Raw genomic sequence first — 23754 nt, forward strand, 5'->3', positions numbered from 1 at the left:
GACCACAATTCAATTAAACACATCAGAGATTTGATATTCACTAAAACAATCTGAGAAGAAATATGGAGTCGTCCATCGAGAAGTAATCCTTGGAACTTTTATCCACTTAAAATATGAAAAATGGCGGCTCTGTCTCTAGCAGTCATTCACATGGTTATGTCCACCATGTGTTGTCAAAACATGGTTGCAAAATCGATTTCAAGCCCCCATCCCTCTAGGACTGTTTCAAACCAAGAAAGAACATGATGAATCTCTTTATTATCATTTAAAGTGGCATGGGATTCAAGACATTCAAGGTTATTTTCCTGCACCAAACCTTCAGAAGTGTGTATGTTGGATTTGCAAAGCAGTGTCCAGATGGAAGGATTTTAGTTTACACTTTATTTAGAAATCTTAAATCCCATGGCGTGACCTGCCACCACACAACCTGGCTGAGAAGTAATCGGGCACAGGCAACAGTATTAGTGATTCCTAAATTGAGTGTCAACCAGACCTGGGCTCAAATACTTGAAAATTATTTTAAATACTTTGAGCATTCGCTTGAGTCTGCCTGAAGTGCCAAATGGGCAGGGTTTGCAGTTTGGGGACTTTTCTATTGGTTTATTAAGCCAGACAAGCCCATAGCAACACCCACCAGTAGCACGCGCTCCAGCAGGTATATTTCACTGATCATCCCCAAAGCCAACACCTCCTTTGGCCGGCTTTCCTTCCAGTTCTCTGCTGCCAATGACTGGAACGAAATGCAAAAATCACTGAAGTTGAAGACTTATATCTCCCTCACTAACTTCAAGCATCGGCTGGCAGAGCAGCTTACTGATCGCTGCAGGTGTACACAGTCCATCTGTAAAATAGCCCATCCAACCAACTACCTACCTCATCCCCATATTTGTTTTTTTGTTTTTTCTACTCTTTTGCACAGCAGTATTTCTACTTGCACATCCACATCTGCACATATATCACTCCAGCGTTAATTGCTAAATTGTAATTACTTTGCCACTATGGCCTATTTATTGCCTTTCCACACACAGTATACAGATGTTCTATTGTGTTATTGACTGTACGTTTGTTTATTCCATGTGTAACTCTGTGTTGTTGTTTTTGTCACACTGCTTTGCTTTATCTTGGCCAGGTCGTAGTTGTAAATGTGAATTTGTTCTCAACTGGCCTACCTGGTTAAATAAAGGTGAAATAAAACAAATAAAAAAAGATAAAGCATTTGAAATGATTGTTGAAGTATTTGGCTGTAGGTAGCCTAGTGGTTAGAGCATTGGGCCAGTAACCAAAAGGTTGCTATATCAAACCCCTGAGCTGACAAGGTACAAATCTGTTGTTCTGCTCCTGAACAAGGCAGTTAACCCACTGTTCCTAGGCCGTCATTGTAAATAAGAATGTGTTCTTAACTGACTTGCCTAGTTAAATAAATGTTAAATAAAATAACAAATGTGAAACCCAGGTCTGATGTTATCTCCCTCCACACACTGCTGTGCAAATCAAACACACTTCTAAAGAGCAGTATGGAAAATCCACAACAATTGAATTGTAGTCAAACATTGTGTCTATTGTATGAAGTGTAGAGCTTTTATGTTTCCTCCAACTCTACAGTTTGGATCTTAATAATCAGTTCCTCTTCAGGAGGAGGAGGCAGAGAGCATTCCTATCTGGAGGAATGATGACAATCTGTTCATTAACCTATTAATACATGCAGGCAAATAGAGGTGAGTGTCAGCATATGAGCCTGTGTCTGTGTTCGCTTAGTTTAGATGACCGTGTTAGAGATAGGTCTGGACCACTGTCTCCCCCTAGAGTGCCTCAGGCAGATTGAATTCAATTAAATGAAAGCTGTAATCTGTAGTGGTGAAATTGCCACGTACATTTGCAATATTACAAGAACAAATATGCTTTTTTCAAACAACGAACACCGTTTTTTCCCCTAGGAGAACATTGCACAATAAAACAGCAGAGTATGTTCTATGATTTCTGTTTTACCATGATGCAGGATGCTCCTCTGCCCCGTTTCATTAACAGAACAAAAACAAGAACAAATGCGCCTGGGGTGAACAGTGGAGCTGTTTCACCAAATGCGGATCTCAGTTTCAAGAAACGTTAATCTGATGCCAGGTTATGGGAGATTTCACTGATCAGATACATGTGATTGTTTTCATTTTCTGGACTCAAATGAAGTTAGAAAAACAACAATAAAAGGATCAGAATGATAGAAGTGGGGAACAAAAACCACTTTGCATAGATGACGTTCACTATTTGTCGTATGGGATGAGCCTCATCCTAACTCTACTCCTCTGTTCTTTATACACCCCACCTCTTCTCTGTCCTCCTCCCCTCTCCCCTGACCTTTCCCAACCCCATCTTACCTCCCCATAACTGTAGTAGAGATTTCCTTTCTTGCTCTGGCTGTAATTTCCATGGCAACATTTCTAATTCTAAGAACCTAGTAAATGCCAAAAAGCATGTGAGAAATTCTATTTTCAAAGAAAGACCTTAATCACTGATGCCATGTCAGTGTTACAACGTGACTAACGGGTTAACAGTGGGCCGGATAACAAGACATGCTTGAGAACACAACACTTAAACAGTACGTGGCTTAGACCCAAAGCCTCGACGTTGCACTTGGCATATCGATTGTGCCTTGACCTATCATACCCCCTCATCAATTAGCTAAGTCCTTTGAACTGTAAGAGCCACACACAGCCTGTTGGAACAGCCTGGTTCTATACTACCTGGGTGACGGCTCGGTCTTAGTCTCTCTGGGTGGATGGCCTGCGCCTTACAGCTGTCACACACACTGGCCTTTCCTCTGGCTAGGACATAATCTGATTGGTTCCTCACAATCATCTCTGTGACCATACATACATAAAGTGATTACACCAGGCCAGACTCCCTTTGAGTGGTGCGAGGAACCATAGCGCAGCACAAGAAGAGGAACAAGACAAAAGCCCAAAAGCACAACCACAGTATTACTTTGATCAGGACGCTGAAGGACAAATTAAATGCCTCGGATTGCTTTTTTATGGTAAATTAGTATGGAAATATGGGGTATTTAATTTCAGAGTGTGTAACAATCTCCAAAATGGTTTCCTTTCATCCCCCAACTTCACGTTAAGCCCTTTTAATTGGGTTCTTTGAATGTCTGAGTAGTTGGTAGATACATTTAGATATTGTCAGCACTTTTTTAAGGGCATTGACCTCCACATGGAAAGTCATCCACTTTAACGTGCCTGCTTCGACCACTTCATAGGGAGAAATGATCTGGAATTGTAAGGACCGTTCCCGGAGATGAGAAGCAGGTACGGGGCGTCAAACATTTCATCGGAAAAGACATGGAACAAGACAGGAACAGCATCAGCACACAGGTATACAAGGACATAAGAAAATCAATGCTGAAGCGGGGAGCAGAGCGGGGGAACAGACAGATATAGGGGAGGTAATGACAGAGGTGATTGAGTCCAGGTGAGTCCAATAATCTCTGATGCGTGTGACGGGGGAAGGCAGGTGTGCGTAATGATGGTGGCAGGAGTGCATTATGCTAGGGAGCCTGGCGCTCGAGGGAAGAGCCGGAGCAGGCGTGACAGGAATAAGTGAACCAAAGAGGATATGATGTCATCACTAGCCTACGTACAGTATGTAAACATTATTTGACTTGCTTTCAAACTCAGGAAATACATTGCTGTTCAAGTGTATGATTTGTTATGGTATAATAGTCCAATACAAATTTCTCAAGTTGATGAATCTACAGTAAGATTAGGACTACGTCCCAATTATCTCTTCTTCCTCTCAAAGTGTGCACTTGTTCACTTCCCTTCACTGACTCTGGATAAGAGTGTCTGCTTGATGAAAAAAATGTAAATTATTTGAAAGGAAATGACTGGTATAAGATATATGGTGGAAACTCCCACTAGCCAACACCTCCACCAATCCAATGCTTTTAGATTTGTGGGAAGTACTGACACGTCAGGTTTTTAGTTGTTCTGCGATTTAGCTGGAATAAAATCTTAGTGTAACACAGTCGCCACCTTGTGACAGATAATGAGACATGGGACAATGCAAATGCCTCAAATTACTATGGTGGAAAAACACCAAGTGTTTTTTCTATCTTTACCACTAAGAGGAGCAACAAAACCATTTACCAATTGGACTCTGCTGTTCTGTTAAGACAGATATACGTGCTACATTTCACCACTAAGTGTCAGTGTGTTAGAATTTCAACAAAAGAGTACCAAAAGGGCATTTCGGATACAGATTCCCCACATTTATTATCTTGTTCTGTTACTGCCTTTGCAAGGTTAATGATAATATATATCCTGTTTCTAGCATACCATGTTATGCATACATACAGGTAGTTTTCAACGTTATGCATATTATTTTCCACTCAAAACATATCTATAACACTTTAAACATGTGTTTTGCTGAATAATAATCCCTCATATAATACATACAGGAACACATACCACCAAGCAAGCAAGCCCATCTACATACTGTATAACTCCAAAGGAGGACTATAAGAAACCTGTGGTTACACACAATGGGCCTGAAATGAGAATCCAATCTAGTTCACCAAGTAAGAGATTCAGTCCACATGTAACAGCACAACTAACCCTGTTACACATTGATTCTCCTATGTCTTCAAACACGTAACTGTATGAATATGAATATATATATATATATATATATATACACATACACACACACACAGTATGCAGGATCAACTAGTACAGGCTCATAGAAAATGACCAGACCAGATCAGTGCATCTTTAGTAGACTGGGTCGAGTCATGACAAGGTGTTTGCTCTTTTCTTGAGGTACCACGGCTAATCTGGGGAAGAGAGATAGAGAGAGAGAGTGAGACAGAAAGAGAAAGAGAGAGCGAGAGAGAGACAGATCAAGAGATTGTATTAAGTCGTCCTATCTGCAGACGAAGAAGGCGCTAGTCTTAGACTACCAGCTCAAAAACACCAAACTTCTGTTTGAGATGGTTTGTTATTCAGACAAACTAGCAGGCTACAACCACAGATGGCTATAACAGTAAACAAAGCGTTATCCAGTGCATCCCTTGTTCTGTGCCACATGGAGGGAGTAGAAACATCCTTTATAATGATTATCATAGTACAGTTCATGTTTCTTCTGAGTGATTCATAATCTCAAATCGACAAGCAGACAGTTAATACTGGTGGACGTTCAGCTGTCAATAAACCAATTAATCAGCCTTCATCCTACATGTTGAATCCAACCTCCTACTAGTTAATGGTCAATATTGTTCCCACAGAGACAAGGTCTCCATGTGTCAGTTGTCACTTCCAGAAGGAAATGAAGAAGATGCTGATTATGAGCAGTCAGTCGGTGCTCTGCGGAATCACTTCCTTCTGTACTGTATCTCTTGGGCTGTGGCTGTGATCAGATTGTGCCCTGTCCAGTCAGTTCCTACTATAGCTCCTATACAGGGCTATGGCTGCAGCTTACTCCATTCTTACTACTGTATACCTATCCTGACCTGTGGCTGTGTGCTGCAGCCTGCTCAGTCAGCTGTCTCAATAGTTCCTGGGCTCTTTCTGTAACTGCAGCAGCCTGCTTAGCCAGGCTACATGTGACCCTGTTTGTCTGAGGACGAGGAGGAAGTGGAGGGGGACGGGGACGGAGCCTTGGGGAACACCCTGTCTGTGGGGGTGATAGATGCTGGACTACCCAGGCCTGAGGAGCTGGAACTACTAGACCTGTGCTGCCCCTGTCCCTGGCCATGTCCCAGGTGGATGGGAGCAGGCCGGAGCGGTCTGACCGGAGGCGGCCTGAGGGGGGCGCTAGGCCTCCGTGCAGTCAGGGCCGGTTTGAAGGTGCTCATGGTCTCGGAGGACGAGGAACTGCTGCTACGGCGCAGGGCGGCGTCAGGGTCCCGGATGGCCATGGTGTTGGTGTGGAGGGGGCTGCCAGGGGGCTCAGAGGGGGGTCTGGACCCACAGGAGGAGAGGTGCTGCTGCTTCAGGGGCTCCAAGGTGTCCAGGACCACGTCGGGGGCATGCTTGGCCACGTTCTGCCGCTCCAGCTCAGACAGCTCATGCAGGGCGGTGTTCATGGTCTTCTCTATGTCCTGTAATAAACACAGTTTCACCACTGATATTAATCCATCCTGCAACACACTCCATCTTGGCTGTCCATGGTAGTAGACGATGACAATTCGCACACACACACACACCTATAGAAAAAAGAATGGCCCATTCAAACATCTGCTCTTATTGTTCATCCTCAAACAAAATACTGACATACCAAGTCCTCCCAATAAAAAACAAACTGTTTCTTCTTGAAAGCAGGGACAAATGGACAAATGAACACTTCACAAATGGTTCCAATATTCTCTCTCTAATGAAGCACACAAAGGGAGCCATATTTAAATGTGGAGCTAGCAGCAGCTAACAGACTGAACAGTAATTAGGAGATGAGAGACAGAGGGCAATGTGGGCATCTCTCTCAGATGTCCTTCCCACTGCTGCCTGACTTTGTCCCTCTGAGTACTGGCTGGGATCCATAAACTATACTGGAAATATTTCTCCCTCTGTCTGTCGGTCTTTTCTGTCTGTCTGCCTGTCTCGCCATCTCTCTGAACAACAGACAGGAGAATATCCTCATTCTTCGACTGCACAACTCCAAGCATGGCTGGACTGGCAGGAAATAGTTATATTAAGAATAACAAGGGAAGTTTGGTCTTGCCTGACTTCACCCACTGAATCAATTGCTTTGATAATCGTTAAGTCTTTATTGCAGTGATTAGATTCTCACCTCTGTATACCCTGATAATTGCTCTTTTGCCAAAACGTTTGTTAAATAAATCCACAAGCAACGAGAGATGAGTGTGGAACCTTCTTTTTTAAATTGGTTAGTTTATTTTCTGTTAGTCAGCACCCCACCATTAGGCCGGGTGTGTGTTTTGTTATTTCTTTACTTCATAGACTCTCACCTCTGCCAGTGATTTCTGGTCGCCAAGGCTACCGTGGCGGGTGGAGCCGGGGGAGGGTCTGAGGGCGGGGCCATCACGGAAGCACTTTCTATCTGGATGGTTGATACTTCCTGTGTTGCTGAACGTGCTGAGATGGCGTTTCTCTGGACTGTCCATGCGGCCCCTGCTGACAGCCATCTTGTGAGGGCTGCAGGGGCGTGGCATGACCCTAGGGGGCGTATCCATACCTCGGGTGGGGCTCTCGGTGTCGGCGGTGCTCCTGTGGTGAGGGATAACAGCACCGTCTGAACGAACCCTCACCCTGAAAGGCCACAACACAGAGAGCAGACAGACTCTCAAGACAGCATCAAGGACAGAGAGAAGGCATGGTGCAGAAATAAAATCTAGCTCATTCAATACAACTACATTAAATTAACCATTATTTTGTAGCATCTTCATGGAGGAAAACATCTCATCCTGCATGTGTCTAGAAAACCTGTGTTAACCTGCATTTCTTCAGATTCTGTGAACTGTGAGCATGAATCATCACAAAGTCAATGTGTAGCCACCTTTCAAGAGCATCTCCATAGTGGTGTTCAGGGGTATGTTGTCTGTGTTCGCAGGGGGAGCTGCGGTCATGGTTCTTGGATGAGGATCGGTCTCGGTCCTCCTGGTGGGGTCCACTACTGGCCTCACTCTCAGCCTTCCAACTCAGATTGTCTGAGAACGCATCGTCCCTGAGTTAATGAGTTAATGTTAAGAGAGCAGACGGGGGGTTTATTCATTAGTTCTTTGTATGCTGGCCAAATGCATAAACAATTATACAATTTCATTAACGAGTCACTGCAAATCATCTGGATACCCTTACACCAGAGATGATCCGAAATTATTATGTCAACAAACAATCCTTCGGAAACAAAATCTAACTCATCACCTGCTGCCAGATGTTGGACCTCTTCAAGTTATTATTAACAAGTACAGCACTCATTCCCCGGTTTCTTGGTTTCCCCGGGCCCCTGATTTTTTATTTATTTCACCTTTATTTAACCAGGTAGGCTAGTTGAGAACAAGTTCTCAACTGCGACCTGGCCAAGACAGAGCAAAGCAGTGCAACACAAAAAACACAGAGTTACACATGGGATAAACAAACATACAGTCAATAACACAATAGAAAAATCTATATACAGTGTGTGAAAAAGTAGTAAGATTAGGGAGGCAAGGCAATAAATAGGCCATAGTGGCGAAATAATTACAATTTAGCAAATAAACACTGGAGTGATAAATGTGCAGAAGATGAATCTGCAAATAGAGATACTGGGGTGCAAAAAAACAAAAAACAAATATGGGGATGAGTTAGTTGGGTGAGCTATTTACAGATGGGCTATATACAGGTGCAATGATCGGTAAGCTGTTCTGACAGCTGATGCTTAAAGTTAGTGAGGGAGATATAAGTCTCCAGCTTCAGTGATTTTTGCAATTCGTTCCAATCATTCGCAGCAGAGAACTGGAAGGAAAGGCGGCCAAAGGAGGAGTTGGCTTTGGGGGTGACCAGTGAAATATACCTGCTGGAGCGCGTGCTACGGGTGGGTGCTGCTATGGTGACCAGTGAGCTGAGATAAGGTGGGGCTTTACCTAGCAAAGACTTATAGATGACCTGGAGCCAGTGGGTTTGGCGATGAATATGAAGTGAGGGCCAGCCAACGAGAGCATACAGGTCGCAGTGGTGGGTAGTATATGGGGCTTTGGTGACAAAACGGATGGCACTGTGATAGACTACATCCAATTTGCTGAGTAGAGTGTTGGAGGCTATTTTGTAAATGACATCGCTGAAGTCAAGGATCGGTAGGATAGTCAGTTTTACAAGGGTATCTTTGGCAGCATGAGTGAAGGATGCTTTGTTGCGAAATCAGAAGCCGATTCTAGATTTAATGTTGAATTGGAGATGCTTAATGTGAGTCTGGAAGGAGAGTTTACAGTCTAACCAGACACCTAGGTATTTGTAGTTGTCCACATATTCTAAGTCAGAACCGTCCAGAGTGGTGATGCTAGACGGACGGGTGGGTGCGGGCAGCGATCGGTTGAAGAGCACGCAATTTAGTTTTACTTGCATTTAAGAGCAGTTGGAGGCCACGGAAGGAGTGTTGTATGGCATTGAAGCTCGTCTGGAGGTTAGTTAACACAGTGTCCAAAGAAGGGCCCGAAATATACAGAATGGTGTCGTCTGCGTTGGATCAGAGAATCACCAGCAGCAAGAGCGACATCACTGATATATACAGAGAAAAGAGTCGGCCCGAGTAATGAACCCTGTGACACCCCCATAGAGACTGCCAGAGGTCCGGACCACACGCCCTCCGATTTGACACACTGAACTCTATCTGAGAAGTAGTTGGTGAACCAGGCGAGGCAGTCATTTGGGAAACCAAGGCTGTTGAGTCTGCCAATAAGAATGCGGTGACTGACAGAGTCGAAAGCCTTGGCCAGGTCGATGAATACAGCTGCACAGTACTGTCTCTAATCGATGGCGGTTATGATATCGTTTAGGACCTTGAGCGTGGCTGAGGTGCACCCATGACCAGCTCGGAAACCAGATTGCATAGCGGAGAAGGTACGGTGGGATTCGAAATGGTTGGTGATCTGTTTGTTAACTTTTCTTTCGAAGACTTTATAAAAGGCAGGGTAGGATAGATATAGGTCTTTAACAGTTTGGGTCTAGAGTGTCTCCCCTTTGAAGAGGGAGATGACCGCGGCAGCTTTCCAATCTTTAGGAATCTCAGACCATACGAAAGAGAGGTTGAACAGGCTAGTAAATAGGGGTTGCAACAATTGCGGCGGATAATTTTAGAAAGAGGGTCCAGATTGTCTAGCCCAGCTGCTTTGTAGGGGTCCAGATTTTGCAGCTCTTTCAGAACATCAGCTCACTGGATTTGGGTGAAGGAGAAATGGGGGAGGCTTGGGCAAGTTGCTGTGACCAGGGCAGGGGTAGCCAGGTGGAAAGCATGGCCAGCCGTAGAAAAATGCTCATTGAAATTCTCGATTATCGTAGATTTATCAGTGGTGACAGTGTTTCCTAGCCTCAGTGCAGTGGACACCTGGGAGGAGGTGCTCTTATTCTTTATTGACTTTACAGTGTCCCAGAACTTTTGGGAGTTTGTGCTACAGGATGCACATTTCTGTTTGAAAAAGCTAGCCTTTGCTTTCCTAACTGCCTGTGTATATTTGTTCCTAACCTCTCTGAAAAGTTGCATATCGCGGGGGCTATTCGATGCTAATGCAGTACGCCACAGGATGTTTTTGTCAGGTCTGGAGTAAACCAGGGGCTATATCTGTTCCTGGTTCAAATTCTTTTGAACGGGGCATGCTTATTTAAGATGGTGAGGGAAGCACTTTTAAAGAATAACCAGGCATCCTCTACTGACGGAATGAGGTCAATATCCTTCCAGGTTACCCGGGCCAGGTCGATTAGAAAGGCCTGCTCGCTGAAGTGTTTTAGGGAGCGTTTGACAGTTATGAGGGGTGGTCGTTTAACTGCAGACCCATTCCAGACGCAGGCAGAGGTGTATTTAAAGGGCAGGTTGGTTAGGATGATATCTATGAGGGTGCCCGTGTTTACGGATTTCGGGTTGTACCTGGTAGGTTCCATGATAATTTGTATCAGATTGAGGGCATCTAGCTTAGATTGTAGGACGGCCGAGGTGTTAAGCATATTCTAGTTTAGGTCACCAGGATCAGTTGGAGATGAGTGTGCCTGCATCCCAAATTACACACTATTACCTTTATAGTGCACTACTTTTGACTAGTGCACGAGCTCTAAACAAAAGTAGTGAACTATAAAGGGTATAGGGTGCAATTTGGGACGCATCCTGTCTTTTCCCTAATTAGGGTTTAATTCTCCCATCTCCACAGTGATGGATGGTGATTGGCTGTCAGGTAGGGTTCCGGAAGGATATATGACCAGTTACAGAGTGACCTTAATGTTCCATCCTTGTCATGAGGAAGTGTTGATTCAGGAGACTGAGGAGAGGACATCTCGTTTAATTACTAATTGGGGATTTATTTGCTTTGAAGTGCTTGGTGCTTATAAATGCTAACTGCATAATTGATACAATAACATACTGTCTGGTGTTTACTGTATGCCAACTGATGCATTGACACAGTATCAGACTAATGCACTTTGGGCACAGTTCACTATTATTGACTATTGACATATCAATTCACTGTTATTGACATGGACTCACATAACCTGGAGGCCCCATGGTCGGGGTGTACAGTCCGTCTCTCGTCTACTGACGATTACAATAGAAGTGCTTATCCTAAACACAGGCATGTCGCATTTGAGCAGTTACACAGAAATATTGTACTTACATATCCTGAACCACAATGTACTGATGTGGGATGAGTCCGTCCACTCCGTTGTGTCGTCCCTCCCACCAGTCATCAGACGCTCTCAGGTACAGCAGCAGTGATGCCCCCTTCTTAAAGGAAAGCTCTCTGGGAGTACGCCCCACATAGTCATACTTAGCGATGGCCTCAATCTGCTCCAGTTCATCATCACTGGTGTGAGGTCCTGTACCGTTGTCCACTTCATCAATGGCACCTGGCCCACTCTGGGGACTGTCACTAAATGGTGTAGAGACAATAATATATTGGAGATAGATACAAACATTGATTGATAGATTCAGATGATAAAGAAGGACATAGTATAGTGCTTTGGACTAAACTAGCCCAACAAGAGGGAGAAGTCATTTGAAACACAGAACTGGATCCAGTCCTCTAACCCCCTTCTCTACATTGGTTAATCTCCATCTTCTCTCCCATCCAAGCAGAACCAAGGCCCAGTATACTATAACATCACTAACCAGTACTCCTCTCCTCCAGCCATGCACTTCTCATAGACCGGTCCATCCAGCTCACGGTGGCTCGGGAAGATGACCTCGTTGTGGATGATGATGGTCTTGATGACCTCATTAACGTGTGTCTGACATGCCACAGGATCGTGTCCATCAGGTATGGGCATCAGAGTCGGGCCGAAGCAGGTAGCCAGGTTATAGGGATCCATCATGTTCTCATCACTGTACTGGGATAGACTGGAGAGAAACATGGGGAATTACAGTTTTCTTTTATCACTTTGGTACAATTTCACAACTTTTAGTTCAAAACTCAAAAGGCAGATTTTTTTCTTTATGCACATTTTCATTTGACTAGGTAGAACACACAAAACCACGCAGTAACTTTTTCACCAAACCTAAATCAGTGTTTCATCTAGAAATACCTTTCATATAAAGTCACTGCCTTTCACAATGCAATGCTTACATTACTTTTCATATGATTCTCTTCTCATTTGTTTAAATACATTTGACCATCACTTAATCCAACTGCGCTTAACGGTTAATCACTTAACCGTTTGGTAAACCTAGAGATTTTGTACTTGTTTGTCTACTATATATGGATTTTGAGAGCTACAGAAATATAAGGGGAAAGTGGATACCTAGTCAGTTGTACAACTGAATGCATTCAACTGAAATGTGTCTTCCACATTTAACCCAACCCCTCGGAATCTGAGAGGTGCGGAGGGCTGCCTTAATCAATATCCACATCTTCGGCGCCTGGGGAACAGTGAAATGTGTGTTTGTAATATAAACATCTAAATTACATGTATTACCCAACAAAATAACATCTATCCAGACGTCCTCTACAGTCATTCATTAGTGCAAATGTTTTTTGTATTTTTCATATATAATTTCATACTGTAGGTGTCTGTAATCAAATGTAAGAAATTAAATGAAACAATTTAAATGAATGAAAATAAAACATTTAGTACCCATTAATTTGCATCAAGCCTGTCTTGAGCATTTCAATATAAATTGAATATCAACATCACAGTGAATATCCTCATTATTCATACACCATGGGAAAAACCCTTTGGCATGGCGAATCCAAGCTTGACATTGGTCTGCATTGACATTGGTCTGAATCAACTCTGCATGGTGGAACCTGACATTGTCCCACGCAATGACATTCACCTTGACATGCCGGTCTGCTCAATTTCATTGCGAAACACAATGAGGTGTGTAGCGTTGTAGGATCCAAGTAATGGCCTACGTCTTACCAGACCATCTTCAGAGATAGCTGCAACCATGGAGATGTTTCCCCCACGTTGTCAAGGCACTTAGATGGTCATCCATTTTCCGATGAGCAAATCAGACTTATTTTTCTTCTCCATATCTCCGGATTCCTACCGCAAGCTCTGAACCTTTTCACCTGGATCATCGCAGCTAGCTAGCTGCTATTCGAGTGGCCACTCCTGGCTAACGTCTCTGTCCCGAAGCAAGAACCAATTAGCCTGGAGCTAGCCTTGCTAGGCCCTTCTCCCGGGTAGCCGAAGAGGTCCATCAGCCACTCCTTTGGCTAAAATACCTATTTTGCTAATTGACCTGGACCCCACCGACCCTTCACGACTGGACTATCGACGTAATTCGCCCGAGGGGGGTTTATCAACAAGCTCCTCCGTCGCGACGTCCCGTGAATGCCCATCTGCTAGCCTGCTAGCCGAGGCCCGCTATCTGTCTAGAGCATATCGGACTGTTAGCTTAATCGGACAAATTCTTTGGCTACTATACCTTTTCTGCCAATTGGCCTAGACCCTCTTTACCACACGAAGCTCTGCTGATTCACGACGACTGGTCTGCAGACGTAACAGCACGAGGGGGCTACAACAGACTTTCTTCCGCGACGTCCCTTTAAGGCCCTACTGCTTGCCCCGGCCCGCTAGCTGCCTGAATCGCCGTGTCGCCGGCCCGAGCCACTCACTAGACCCCTATGATTACTCGGCTACACATGCCTCTCCCTAATGTCAATATGCCTTGTCCAATGCTGTTTTGGTAAGTAATTATTGCCTTATTTCACTGTAGAGCCTCTAGCCCTGCTCAATATAGCTTAGTTAACCCTTTAATTCCACCTCCCACACATGCGGTGACCTCACCTGGTTTAAATTATGTTTCAAGAGACAATATCTCTCTCATCGTCACTTAGTGCATAGGTTTACCTCCACTGTATTCATATCCTACCATAACTTTGTCTGTACATTATGCCTTGAACCTATTCCCAGAAACCTTCTCCTTTTACTCTCTTTTCCTGAACGTACTAGACGACCAGTTCTTATAGCCATTAGCCGTACCCTTATCCTACTCCTCCCCTGTTCCTCTGGTGATGTAGAGGTTAATCCAGGCAATGCAGTGCCTAGCTCCACTCCCATTCCCCAGGCGCTTTCATTTGTTGACTTCTGTAACCGTAAAAGCCTTGGTTTCATGCATGTTAACATTAGAAGCCTCCTCCCTAAGTTTGTTTTATTCACTGCCTTAGCACACTCTGCCAACCCGGATGTCCTAGCTGTGTCTGAATCCTGGCTTAGGAAGACCACCAAAAACCCTGAAATTTCCATCCCTAATATAACATTTTCCGACCAGATAGAACTGCCAAAGGGGGCGGAGTTGCAATCTACTGCAGAGATAGCCTGCAAAGCTCTGTCTTACTATCCTTGTCTGTGCCCAAACAATTTGAGCTCCTACTTCTAAAAATCCACCTTTCCAGAAACAAGTCTCTCACAGTTGCCGCTTGCTATAGACCACCATCTGCACCCAGCTGTGCCCTGGAACCCATATGTGAATTAATTGCCACCATATTATTATTTGACCATGCTGGTCATTTATGAACATTTGAACATCTTGGCCATGTTCTGTTATAATCTCCACCCGGCACAGCCAGAAGAGGACTGGCCACCCCCCTGGTTCCACTCTAGGTTTCTTCCTAGGTTTTGGCCTTTCTAGGGAGTTTTTCCTAGCCACCGTGCTTCTACACCTGCATTGCTTGCTGTTTGGGGTTTTAGGCTGGGTTTCTGTACAGCACTTTGAGATATCAGCTGATGTACGAAGGGCTATATAAATTAATTTGATTTGATTTAATTTGATTTGATATTTCTTCAGAGCTCGTGCTGTTAGGTGACCTAAACTGGGACCACCTTAACACCCCGGCCATCCTACAATCTAAGCTTGATGCCCTCAATATCAATGAACCTACCAGGTACAACCCCAAATCCGTAAACACGGGCACCCTCATAGATATCATCTTAACCAACCTGCCCTCCAAATACACCTCTGCTGTCTTCAACCAGGATCTCAGCGATCAATGCCTCATTGCCTGCATCCGCTACGGGTCTGCGGTCAAACGACCACCGCTCATCACTGTCAAACGCTCCCTAAAACACTTCAGAGAGCAGGCCTTTCAAATCGACCTGGCCCGGGTATCCTGGAAGGATATTGACCTCATTCCGTCAGTAGAGGATGCCTGGTTATTCTTTAAAAGTGCTTTCCTCACAATCTTAAATAAGCATGCCCCATTCAATTTGCATCCTGTAGCACAAACTCCAAAAAGCTCTGGGACACTGTAAAGTCCAAGTTAACAAACAGATCAGGTACGGTGGGATTCGACCAGCTGTATTCATCGACCTGGCCAAGGCTTTCGACTCTGTCAATCAACATTCTTATCGGCAGACTCAACAGCCTTGGTTTCTCAAATGACTGCCTCGCCTGGTTCACCAACTACTTCTCAGATAGAGTTCAGTGTGTCAAATTGGAGGGCCTGTTGTCCGGACCTCTGGCAGTCTCTATGGGGGTACCACAGGGTTCAATCCTCGGGCTGACTCTTTTCTCTGTATACATCAATGATATTGCTCTTGCTGCTGGTGATTCTCTGATCCAACGCAGACGACACCATTCTGTATATTTCGGGCCTTTCTTTGGACACTGTGTTAACTAACCTTCCGTGGCCTCCTACTGCTCTTAAATGCAAGTACAACTAATTGCATGCTCTTCAACAGATCGCTGCCCACACCTGCCTGCCCGCCCAGCATCACCACTCTGTACAGTTCTGACTTAGAATATGTGGACAACTACAAATACCTAGGTGTCTGGTTAGACTGTAAACTCTCCTTCCAAACTCCCATTAAACATCTCCAATCCAAAATTAAATCTAGAATCAGCTTCCTATTTCGCAACAAAGCATCCTTCACTCATGCTGCCAAACATACTCTCGTAAAACTGACTATCCTACCGATCCTTGACTTCGGCGATGTCATTTACAAAATAGCCTCCAACACTCTACTCAGCAAACTGGATGCAGTCTATCACAGTGCCATCCGTTTTGCCACCAACGCCCCATATACAACCCACCATTGTGACCTGTATGATTTCGTTGGCTAGCCCTCGCTTCATTTTCATCACCAAACCCACTAGCACCAGGTCATCTATAAGTCTTTGCTAGGTAAAGCCCCACCTTATCTCAGCTCACTGTTCACCATATCAGCACCCACCCGTAGCACGCGCTCCAGCAGGTATATTTCACTGGTCACCCCCAAAGCCAACTCCTCCTTTGGCCGCCTTTCCTTCCAGTTCTCTGCTGCCAATGACTGGAACGAACTGCAAAAATCACTGAAGCTGGAGACTCACATCTCCCTTACTAGCTTTAAGCACCAGCTGTCAAAGCAGCTCATAAATCACTGCACCTGTACATAGCCCACCTGTAATTAGCCCATCCAACTACCTCATCCCCATACTGTTATCTATTTTATTTATTTTGCTCCTTTGCACCCCAGTATCTGTACTTGTACACTCATCTTCTGCACATCTATCACTCCAGTGTTTAATTGCTATATTGTAATTATTTCGCCACTATGGCGTATTTATTGCCTTACCTCCCTTATCTTACCTCATTTGCACATATTGTATATTGACTTTTTATATTGTATTATTGACTGTATGTTTGTTTATTCCATGTGCAACTCTGTGTTGTTGTTTGTGTCGCACTGCTTTGCTTTATCTTGGCCAGGTCACAGTTGTAAATGAGAACTTGTTCTCAACTAGCCTACCTGGTTAAATAAAGGTAAAATACACTGCTCAAAAAAATAAAGGGAACACTTAAACAACACAATGTAACTCCAAGTCAATCACACTTCTGTGAAATCAAACTGTCCACTTAGGAAGCAACACTGATTGACAATAAATTTCACATGCTGTTGTGCAAATGGAATAGACAACAGGTGGAAATTAGAGGCAATTAGCAAGACACCCCCAATAAAGGAGTGGTTCTGCAGGTGGTGACCACAGACCACTTCTCAGTTCCTATGCTTCCTGGCTGATGTTTTGGTCACTTTTGAATGCTGGCGGTGCTTTCACTCTAGTGGTAGCATGAGACGGAGTCTACAACCCACACAAGTGGCTCAGGTAGTGCAGCTCATCCAGGATGGCACATCAATGCGAGCTGTGGCAAGAAGGTTTGCTGTGTCTGTCAGCATAGTGTCCAGAGCATGGAGGCGCTACCAGGAGACAGGCCAGTACATCAGGAGACGTGCAGGAGGCCGTAGGAGGGCAACAACCCAGCAGCAGGACAGCTACCTCCGCCTTTGTGCAAGGAGGAGCAGGAGGAGCACTGCCAGAGCCCTGCAAAATGACCTCCAGCAGGCCACAAATGTGCATGTGCCTGCTCAAACGGTCAGAAACAGACTCCATGAGGGTGGTATGAGGGCCCGACGTCCACAGGTAGGGGTTGTGCTTACAGCCCAACACCGTGCAGGACGTTTGGCATTTGCCAGAGAACACCAAGATTGGCAAATTCGCCACTGGCGCCCTGTGCTCTTCACAGATGAAAGCAGGTTCACACTGAGCACATGTGACAGACGTGACAGAGTCTGGAGACGCCGTGGAGAACGTTCTGCTGCCTGCAACATTCTCCAGCATGACCGGTTTGGCGGTGGGTCAGTCATGGTGTGGGGTGGCATTTCTTTGGGGGGCCGCACAGCCCTCCATGTGCTCGCCAGAGGTAGCCTGACTGCCATTAGGTACCGAGATGAGATCCTCAGACCCCTTGTGAGACCATATGCTGGTGCGGTTGGCCCTGGGTTCCTCCTAATGCAAGACAATGTTAGACCTCATGTGGCTGGAGTGTGTCAGCAGTTCCTGCAAGAGGAAGGCATTGATGCTATGGACTGGCCCGCCCGTTCCCCAGACCTGAATCCAATTGAGCACATCTGGGACATCATGTCTCGCTCCATCCACCAACGCCACGTTGCACCACAGACTGTCCAGGAGTTGGCGGATGCTTTAGTCCAGGTCTGGGAGGAGATCCCTGAGGAGACCATCCGCCACCTCATCAGGAGCATGCCCAGGCGTTGTAGGGAGGTCATACAGGCACGTGGAGGCCACACACACTACTGAGCCTCATTTTGACTTGTTTTAAGGACATTACATCAAAGTTGGATCAGCCTGTAGTGTGGTTTTCCACTTTAATTTTGAGTGTGACTCCAAATCCAGACCTCCATGGGTTGATAAATTTGATTTCAATTGATAATTTTTGTGTGATTTTGTTGTCAGCACATTCAACTATGTAAAGAAAAAAGTATTTAATAAGAATATTTCATTCATTCAGATCTAGGATCTTTATTTTTTGAGCAGTGTATATACGTATATATATATATATATATGTTTTAAATGGTAAGGCTTCCATTACCACATGGTCAACGAAGATGGTCCGGACTTCATTAGACACAATAGCCTCCCTTACTCTGATGTCCACCTTTTTGATGGGGCCCACCTTGATGCCCACCTCGCTGACATCTTTGATGGGTCCCATGCCCACCTCTCTGACATCTTTGATGGGGCCCATGCCCACCTCGCTGACATCTTTGATGGGTCCCATGCCCACCTCTCTGACATCTTTGATGGGTCCCATGCCCACCTCTCTGACATCTTTGATGGGTCCCATGCCCACCTCTCTGACATCTTTGATGGGTCCCATGCCCACCTCTCTGACATCTTTGATGGGTCCCATGCCCACCTCTCTGACATCTTTGATGGGTCCCATGCCCACCTCTCTGACATCTTTGATGGGTCCCATGCCCACCTCTCTGACATCTTTGATGGGTCCCATGCCCACCTCTCTGACATCTTTGATGGGTCCCATGCCCACCTCTCTGACATCTTTGATGGGTCCCATGCCCACCTCTCTGACATCTTTGATGGGTCCCATGCCCACCTCTCTGACATCTTTGATGGGTCCCATGCCCACCTCTCTGACATCTTTGATGGGTCCCATGCCCACCTCTCTGACAGGCTCCCTGTCTATGAGCACTTTCATTTCTTCCTCTCCCTTGCTGTCTATCCTACTCCATGTTGAAAGAAATTGCAAGTGTTCTCACCCCCCCTTTTATATGATGACCAATTGTGGTTACCACTATATAAAATTAGCAATAATGATTAGTCATTATGTGTGGTTATCAAATGTCACATATATATAAAATGTAGATGTTTATACTTTACAAATATTAAAAGTATACTTTATATTAAAGGTATTTCTAGATGGAACACTGATTAGGTTTGTTGAAAAAGTTACTGTGTGATTTTGTTAGTTGTACTTAGTCAATTGAAAATGTGATTAAAGTTGAGAAAAAACAGCCTTTTTGATGATCTGTTTTGAGGTTTGTACTAAGAGTTGTGAAATGTTAACTCATACCAGTGAAAATAGTACCAAAGCCATAAAAAAAACTGTAAAACATTTTTTTATACTCAAACGACTTTCCATAATACAGTATTTATACACATATTAGGTTTGTTCATAAACACATACTTTTTACAATGTAGAACCAACGACTGAAAATGTTTAATATGTTTTGTCTTCATTTTTCCTCATTTAATGAAGAGAACTACCTTCCTCTTCCTCCCTAGATGAGCCACCTCTGAACACTATCTTCATTATTGGGTTTCTCCATAAACACATAACATGTTGTTATTACGACTGACTGCTTGATGTACAGACGTACTGCTTGATGTACAGACGTACTGCTTGATGTACAGACGTACTGCTTGATGTTTAGACTTACTGATTGATATATAGACTTACTGAATTATATATACTTACTGGTTGAGGAATGCAAACAGATATCTCATGACGATGATGACGGGGTGAGAAAGAGTTACAACGATCTGCTGAAGGTGATGAGCTCTCTCTGCACCAGAGTCTAGTTCTGAGAGACAGAGAAAGGGGGGAGAGAGACAGAGGGATACAATCATTTCGATGTATACAATATGAAATGTATATCTACTTTACGATAGTAAACATATTTACTATATAAATCCAATCAATTATTAAGTCAATTACTATCTAAACCATGAGTGGGCAAACTACAGAGGTTTAAGTAAAACACATTTTGTTGGGGGTTAGAAAACTCTCCAGGCCACTCTTGAACATCTACAACCAAATAGAAAGCATGTAGAAATGATAATGGACCTGTATATTTTACAATAACTGCCCTTTTTCTGGCACGCAAATAGATTTTGACAGACGAATCAGTCCTTTAAAAAATCTGGACAGCCCTCTGTTGAATTTTAAAATCCCGATCTGGCCCTTGAGCCAAAACGTTTGCCCACCCTGATCTAAATCCTGCATTCGCCCCAGTGGAGTACAGTAGTTTGATGGTTGCTATGAGGTCATAGTACATTAGTAGTACTTACTGATGGTAGACATGAGGTCGAGGAAGTGTTCCTTGGGGAAGAGTGGGTTCTCCAGCCCCCTGAAGTACAGCTTCAGAACTCCCGCCACCGCCATGATGTCATGGTCACTCTGGTCGTTGACCAATGGGTCCTCACCTAGGGGCATCACATGATATGGTACAGAGTCACACAAGCTATCAATCATCCAGTCACACTGCTTTAATCTTGTTGAATCTATATAACCCAAGTCATGCTGAAAAAGTACATCTGTAAAACTGTGAATGTACATCTCCTTTGTAAACTGTGTAAGCTTGTAAGAACACAGTCAGCTGTCATTTAATACAATATAACACCTCATTAACTAGTCATTAGGAAAACATTTGCCTAAGCCTTCTCTATAAACATATTAGTTAGCCGACAAAATAATGAAGATATATTTGTACGTTTGTCACTACAATATTTTTATCCAACTATAGCATTCCTGTTAAGAATGTGGTATGTACTGCTGCTGTACATCTCAAATAGCTTGTCCATGACAGTGTCATACATGGCCAATGTGCTCTCTATGTATCTGTCTGCACTTTACAGTCCTAGAGCGAAGGTCTGTGGCAGCCGTGCTGGGGCCTCGCTGGGACCGACCTCTCTCAAATGAATTTTTTATATCGTTGACTTCGACCTGGGAGCCGGGAATCCTGAATATGCCTTGCTGCTGAAGGCCTGTTGGAGCAGAGCACCCCAAGTCAGCATTAAGATGGAAACATATCTGGCAAACACACACGCAGGCAGGAACGCATACAGAGACACACAGACACGGACACACACACACACACACACACTAAACTGAAACTTGAGTGTAGTATATCCACAGCCCAAACATCAGAAACATATTCTGTCTGTCCACTACATGGTAGTTTCAATATTCCAATATGAGAAACTACATCAGAGATCCAAAATGGAGGCTATACAGTAGTATATTCAACTACATGGACTATATACAGTATCTATCAATTAATTCCTGTGTTCCTCTTACCGTATAGATTGATGTAGCGGACACAGCTCTCAACCACCACTGGTATAGCCTGCCCTGAGTCCTAACAGAGAGACAGAGAGAGAGAGACAGAGAGAGAGAGACAGAGAGAGAGAGACAGAGAGAGAGAGACAGAGAGAGAGAGACAGAGAGAGAGAGAGACAGAGAGACAGAGAGACAGAGAGACAGAGAGACAGAGAGACAGAGAGACAGAGAGAGAGAGAGACAGAGAGACAGAGAGACAGAGAGACAGAGAGACAGAGAGACAGAGAGACAGAGAGAGAGACAGACAGAGAGACAGAGAGACAGACAGAGAGACAGACAGACAGACAGACAGACAGACAGACAGACAGACAGACAGACAGACAGACAGACAGACAGACAGACAGAGGGAGAGGGAGGAAGAGAGAGAGGGATTGAGAGGGAGAGGGAGGAAGAGAAGAGGGAGGGTTTGAGAGGGAGGGAGAGGGAGGGTTTGAGAGGGAGGGAGAGGGAGGGTTTGAGAGGGAGGGAGAGGGAGGGTTTGAGAGGGAGGGAGAGGGAGGGATGGAGAGGGAGGGAGAGGGAGAGGGAGAGGGAGGGATGGAGAGGGAGGGATTGAGAGGGATAGGGAGGGAGAGGTAAGGTGACTAAGGTGACTCAACAGGTTATGAGTGTGAACAAAGCACAAAGCATGAATAATCTGTCTAGGTACACAGGATGAATAATGTATAATCATGGCAACTACCATAGAGATACAATATGATTGTGTTATTAACCAACTAATTGCATGAATAATGACCAAAGATAAGGACATTATCATATAACCATTTCATAAGACCATTTACATAATTTAAACATTAACTGAGAGACTTTCAACTCTCTGAATGAGCAAGCACATATGGTCCGCATCAGTGATTGTGGTGTTCTTCTGATACCCTGTTTCCTCACAAGGTTACCACCATACTCATAAACACACTATACACTAAGTGTACAAAACATTAGGAACACCTTCTCATTCTATGACAGATTGACCAGGTGAAAGCTATGATCCCTTATTGATGTCACTTGTTAAATGTACTTCAAATCAGTGTGGATGAAGGGGAGGAGACAGGCTAAATTAGGATTTTTAAGCCTTGACACAACTGAGACATGGATTGTGTATGTGTGCCATTCAAAGGGTGAATGGGCAAGACAACATATTTAAGTGCCTTTGAACGGGATATGGAAGTAGGTGGTAGGTGCACCGGTATGAGTGTCAAGAAATGCAACGCTGCTGAGTTTTTCAAGCTAAACAGTTTCCCGTGTGTATCAAGAGTGGTCCACCACCCAAAGACACAACTGTGGGAAACATTGGTCCACCATCCCCGTGGAACGCTTTTAACACTTTGAAGAGTCCATGCCTCAACAGATTGAGTCTGTTCTGAGGGCAAAAGGAGGGAGTGAAACTCAATATTAAAAAGGTGTTCCTAATGTTCTGTACAGTCAGTGTATATTCATATATACCGTACCAGTCAAAAGATTGAACACACCTACTCATTTAAGGGTTTTTCTTTATTTTTACAATTTTTTAAATTGCAGAATAATAGTGATGACATCAAAACTATGAAATAACACATTTGGAATCATGTAGTAACCAAAAAAGTGTTAAACAAAAATACAAAATATATTTTATATTTGAGATTCTTGATGACAGCTTTGCACACTATTGGCATTCCCTTAACCAGCTTCACCTGGAATGCTTTTCCAACAGTCTTGAAGGAGTTCCGACATATGCTGAGCACTTGTTGGCTGCTTTTCCTTCACTCTGCGGTCCAACTCATCCCAAACCAGAGGTTGGGTGATTGTGGAGCCCAGGTCATCTGATGCAGCTCTCCATCACTCTCCTTGTTGGTCAAATAGCCCTTACACAGCCTGGAGGTGTGTCGGGTCAATGTCCTGTTGAAAAACAAATTATAGTCCCACTATGTGCAAACCAGATGGGCTGGCGTATCGCTGTAGAATGCTGTGGTAGCCATGCTGGTTAAGTGTGCCTAGAATTCAAAATTATTTACTGACAGTGTCACCAGCAAAGCACCATCACACCTTCTCCCCCATGCTTCACGGTTGGAACCACACATCCGGTGATCATCCGTTCACCTACTCTGCGTCTCACAAAGACACAGCGGTTGGAACCAAAAATCTGAAATTTGGACTCATCAGACCAAAGGACATATTTCCACCGGTCTAATGTCCATTGCTTGTGTTTCTTGGCCCAAGCAAGTCTCTTATCCTCT

At 44.4% G+C, this 23754-nt stretch overlaps 1 protein-coding gene across 1 annotated transcript in view; it reads right to left on the bottom strand.

Moving 5' to 3' along the window:
* Nucleotides 1-4250: 4250 nt before the first annotated feature.
* The window catches only part of LOC120065322 (SLIT-ROBO Rho GTPase-activating protein 3-like), a 64604-nt gene continuing 45100 nt past the window's right edge, over nucleotides 4251-23754 (bottom strand). The window contains exons 13-21 of the mRNA XM_039016225.1: nucleotides 21503-21563; nucleotides 21112-21189; nucleotides 20494-20628; nucleotides 19901-20006; nucleotides 11794-12021; nucleotides 11300-11554; nucleotides 7507-7674; nucleotides 6959-7259; nucleotides 4251-6094 (exon numbers count right to left, since the gene is read on the bottom strand). Coding sequence (XP_038872153.1) covers nucleotides 5591-6094; nucleotides 6959-7259; nucleotides 7507-7674; nucleotides 11300-11554; nucleotides 11794-12021; nucleotides 19901-20006; nucleotides 20494-20628; nucleotides 21112-21189; nucleotides 21503-21563 — 1836 coding nt within the window. The 3' untranslated portion in view covers nucleotides 4251-5590. The remainder of the gene's footprint in view (nucleotides 6095-6958; nucleotides 7260-7506; nucleotides 7675-11299; nucleotides 11555-11793; nucleotides 12022-19900; nucleotides 20007-20493; nucleotides 20629-21111; nucleotides 21190-21502; nucleotides 21564-23754) is intronic.

This window comes from Salvelinus namaycush, chromosome 20, assembly GCF_016432855.1.
Source record: "Salvelinus namaycush isolate Seneca chromosome 20, SaNama_1.0, whole genome shotgun sequence".
Lineage (NCBI taxonomy): Eukaryota > Metazoa > Chordata > Actinopteri > Salmoniformes > Salmonidae > Salvelinus > Salvelinus namaycush.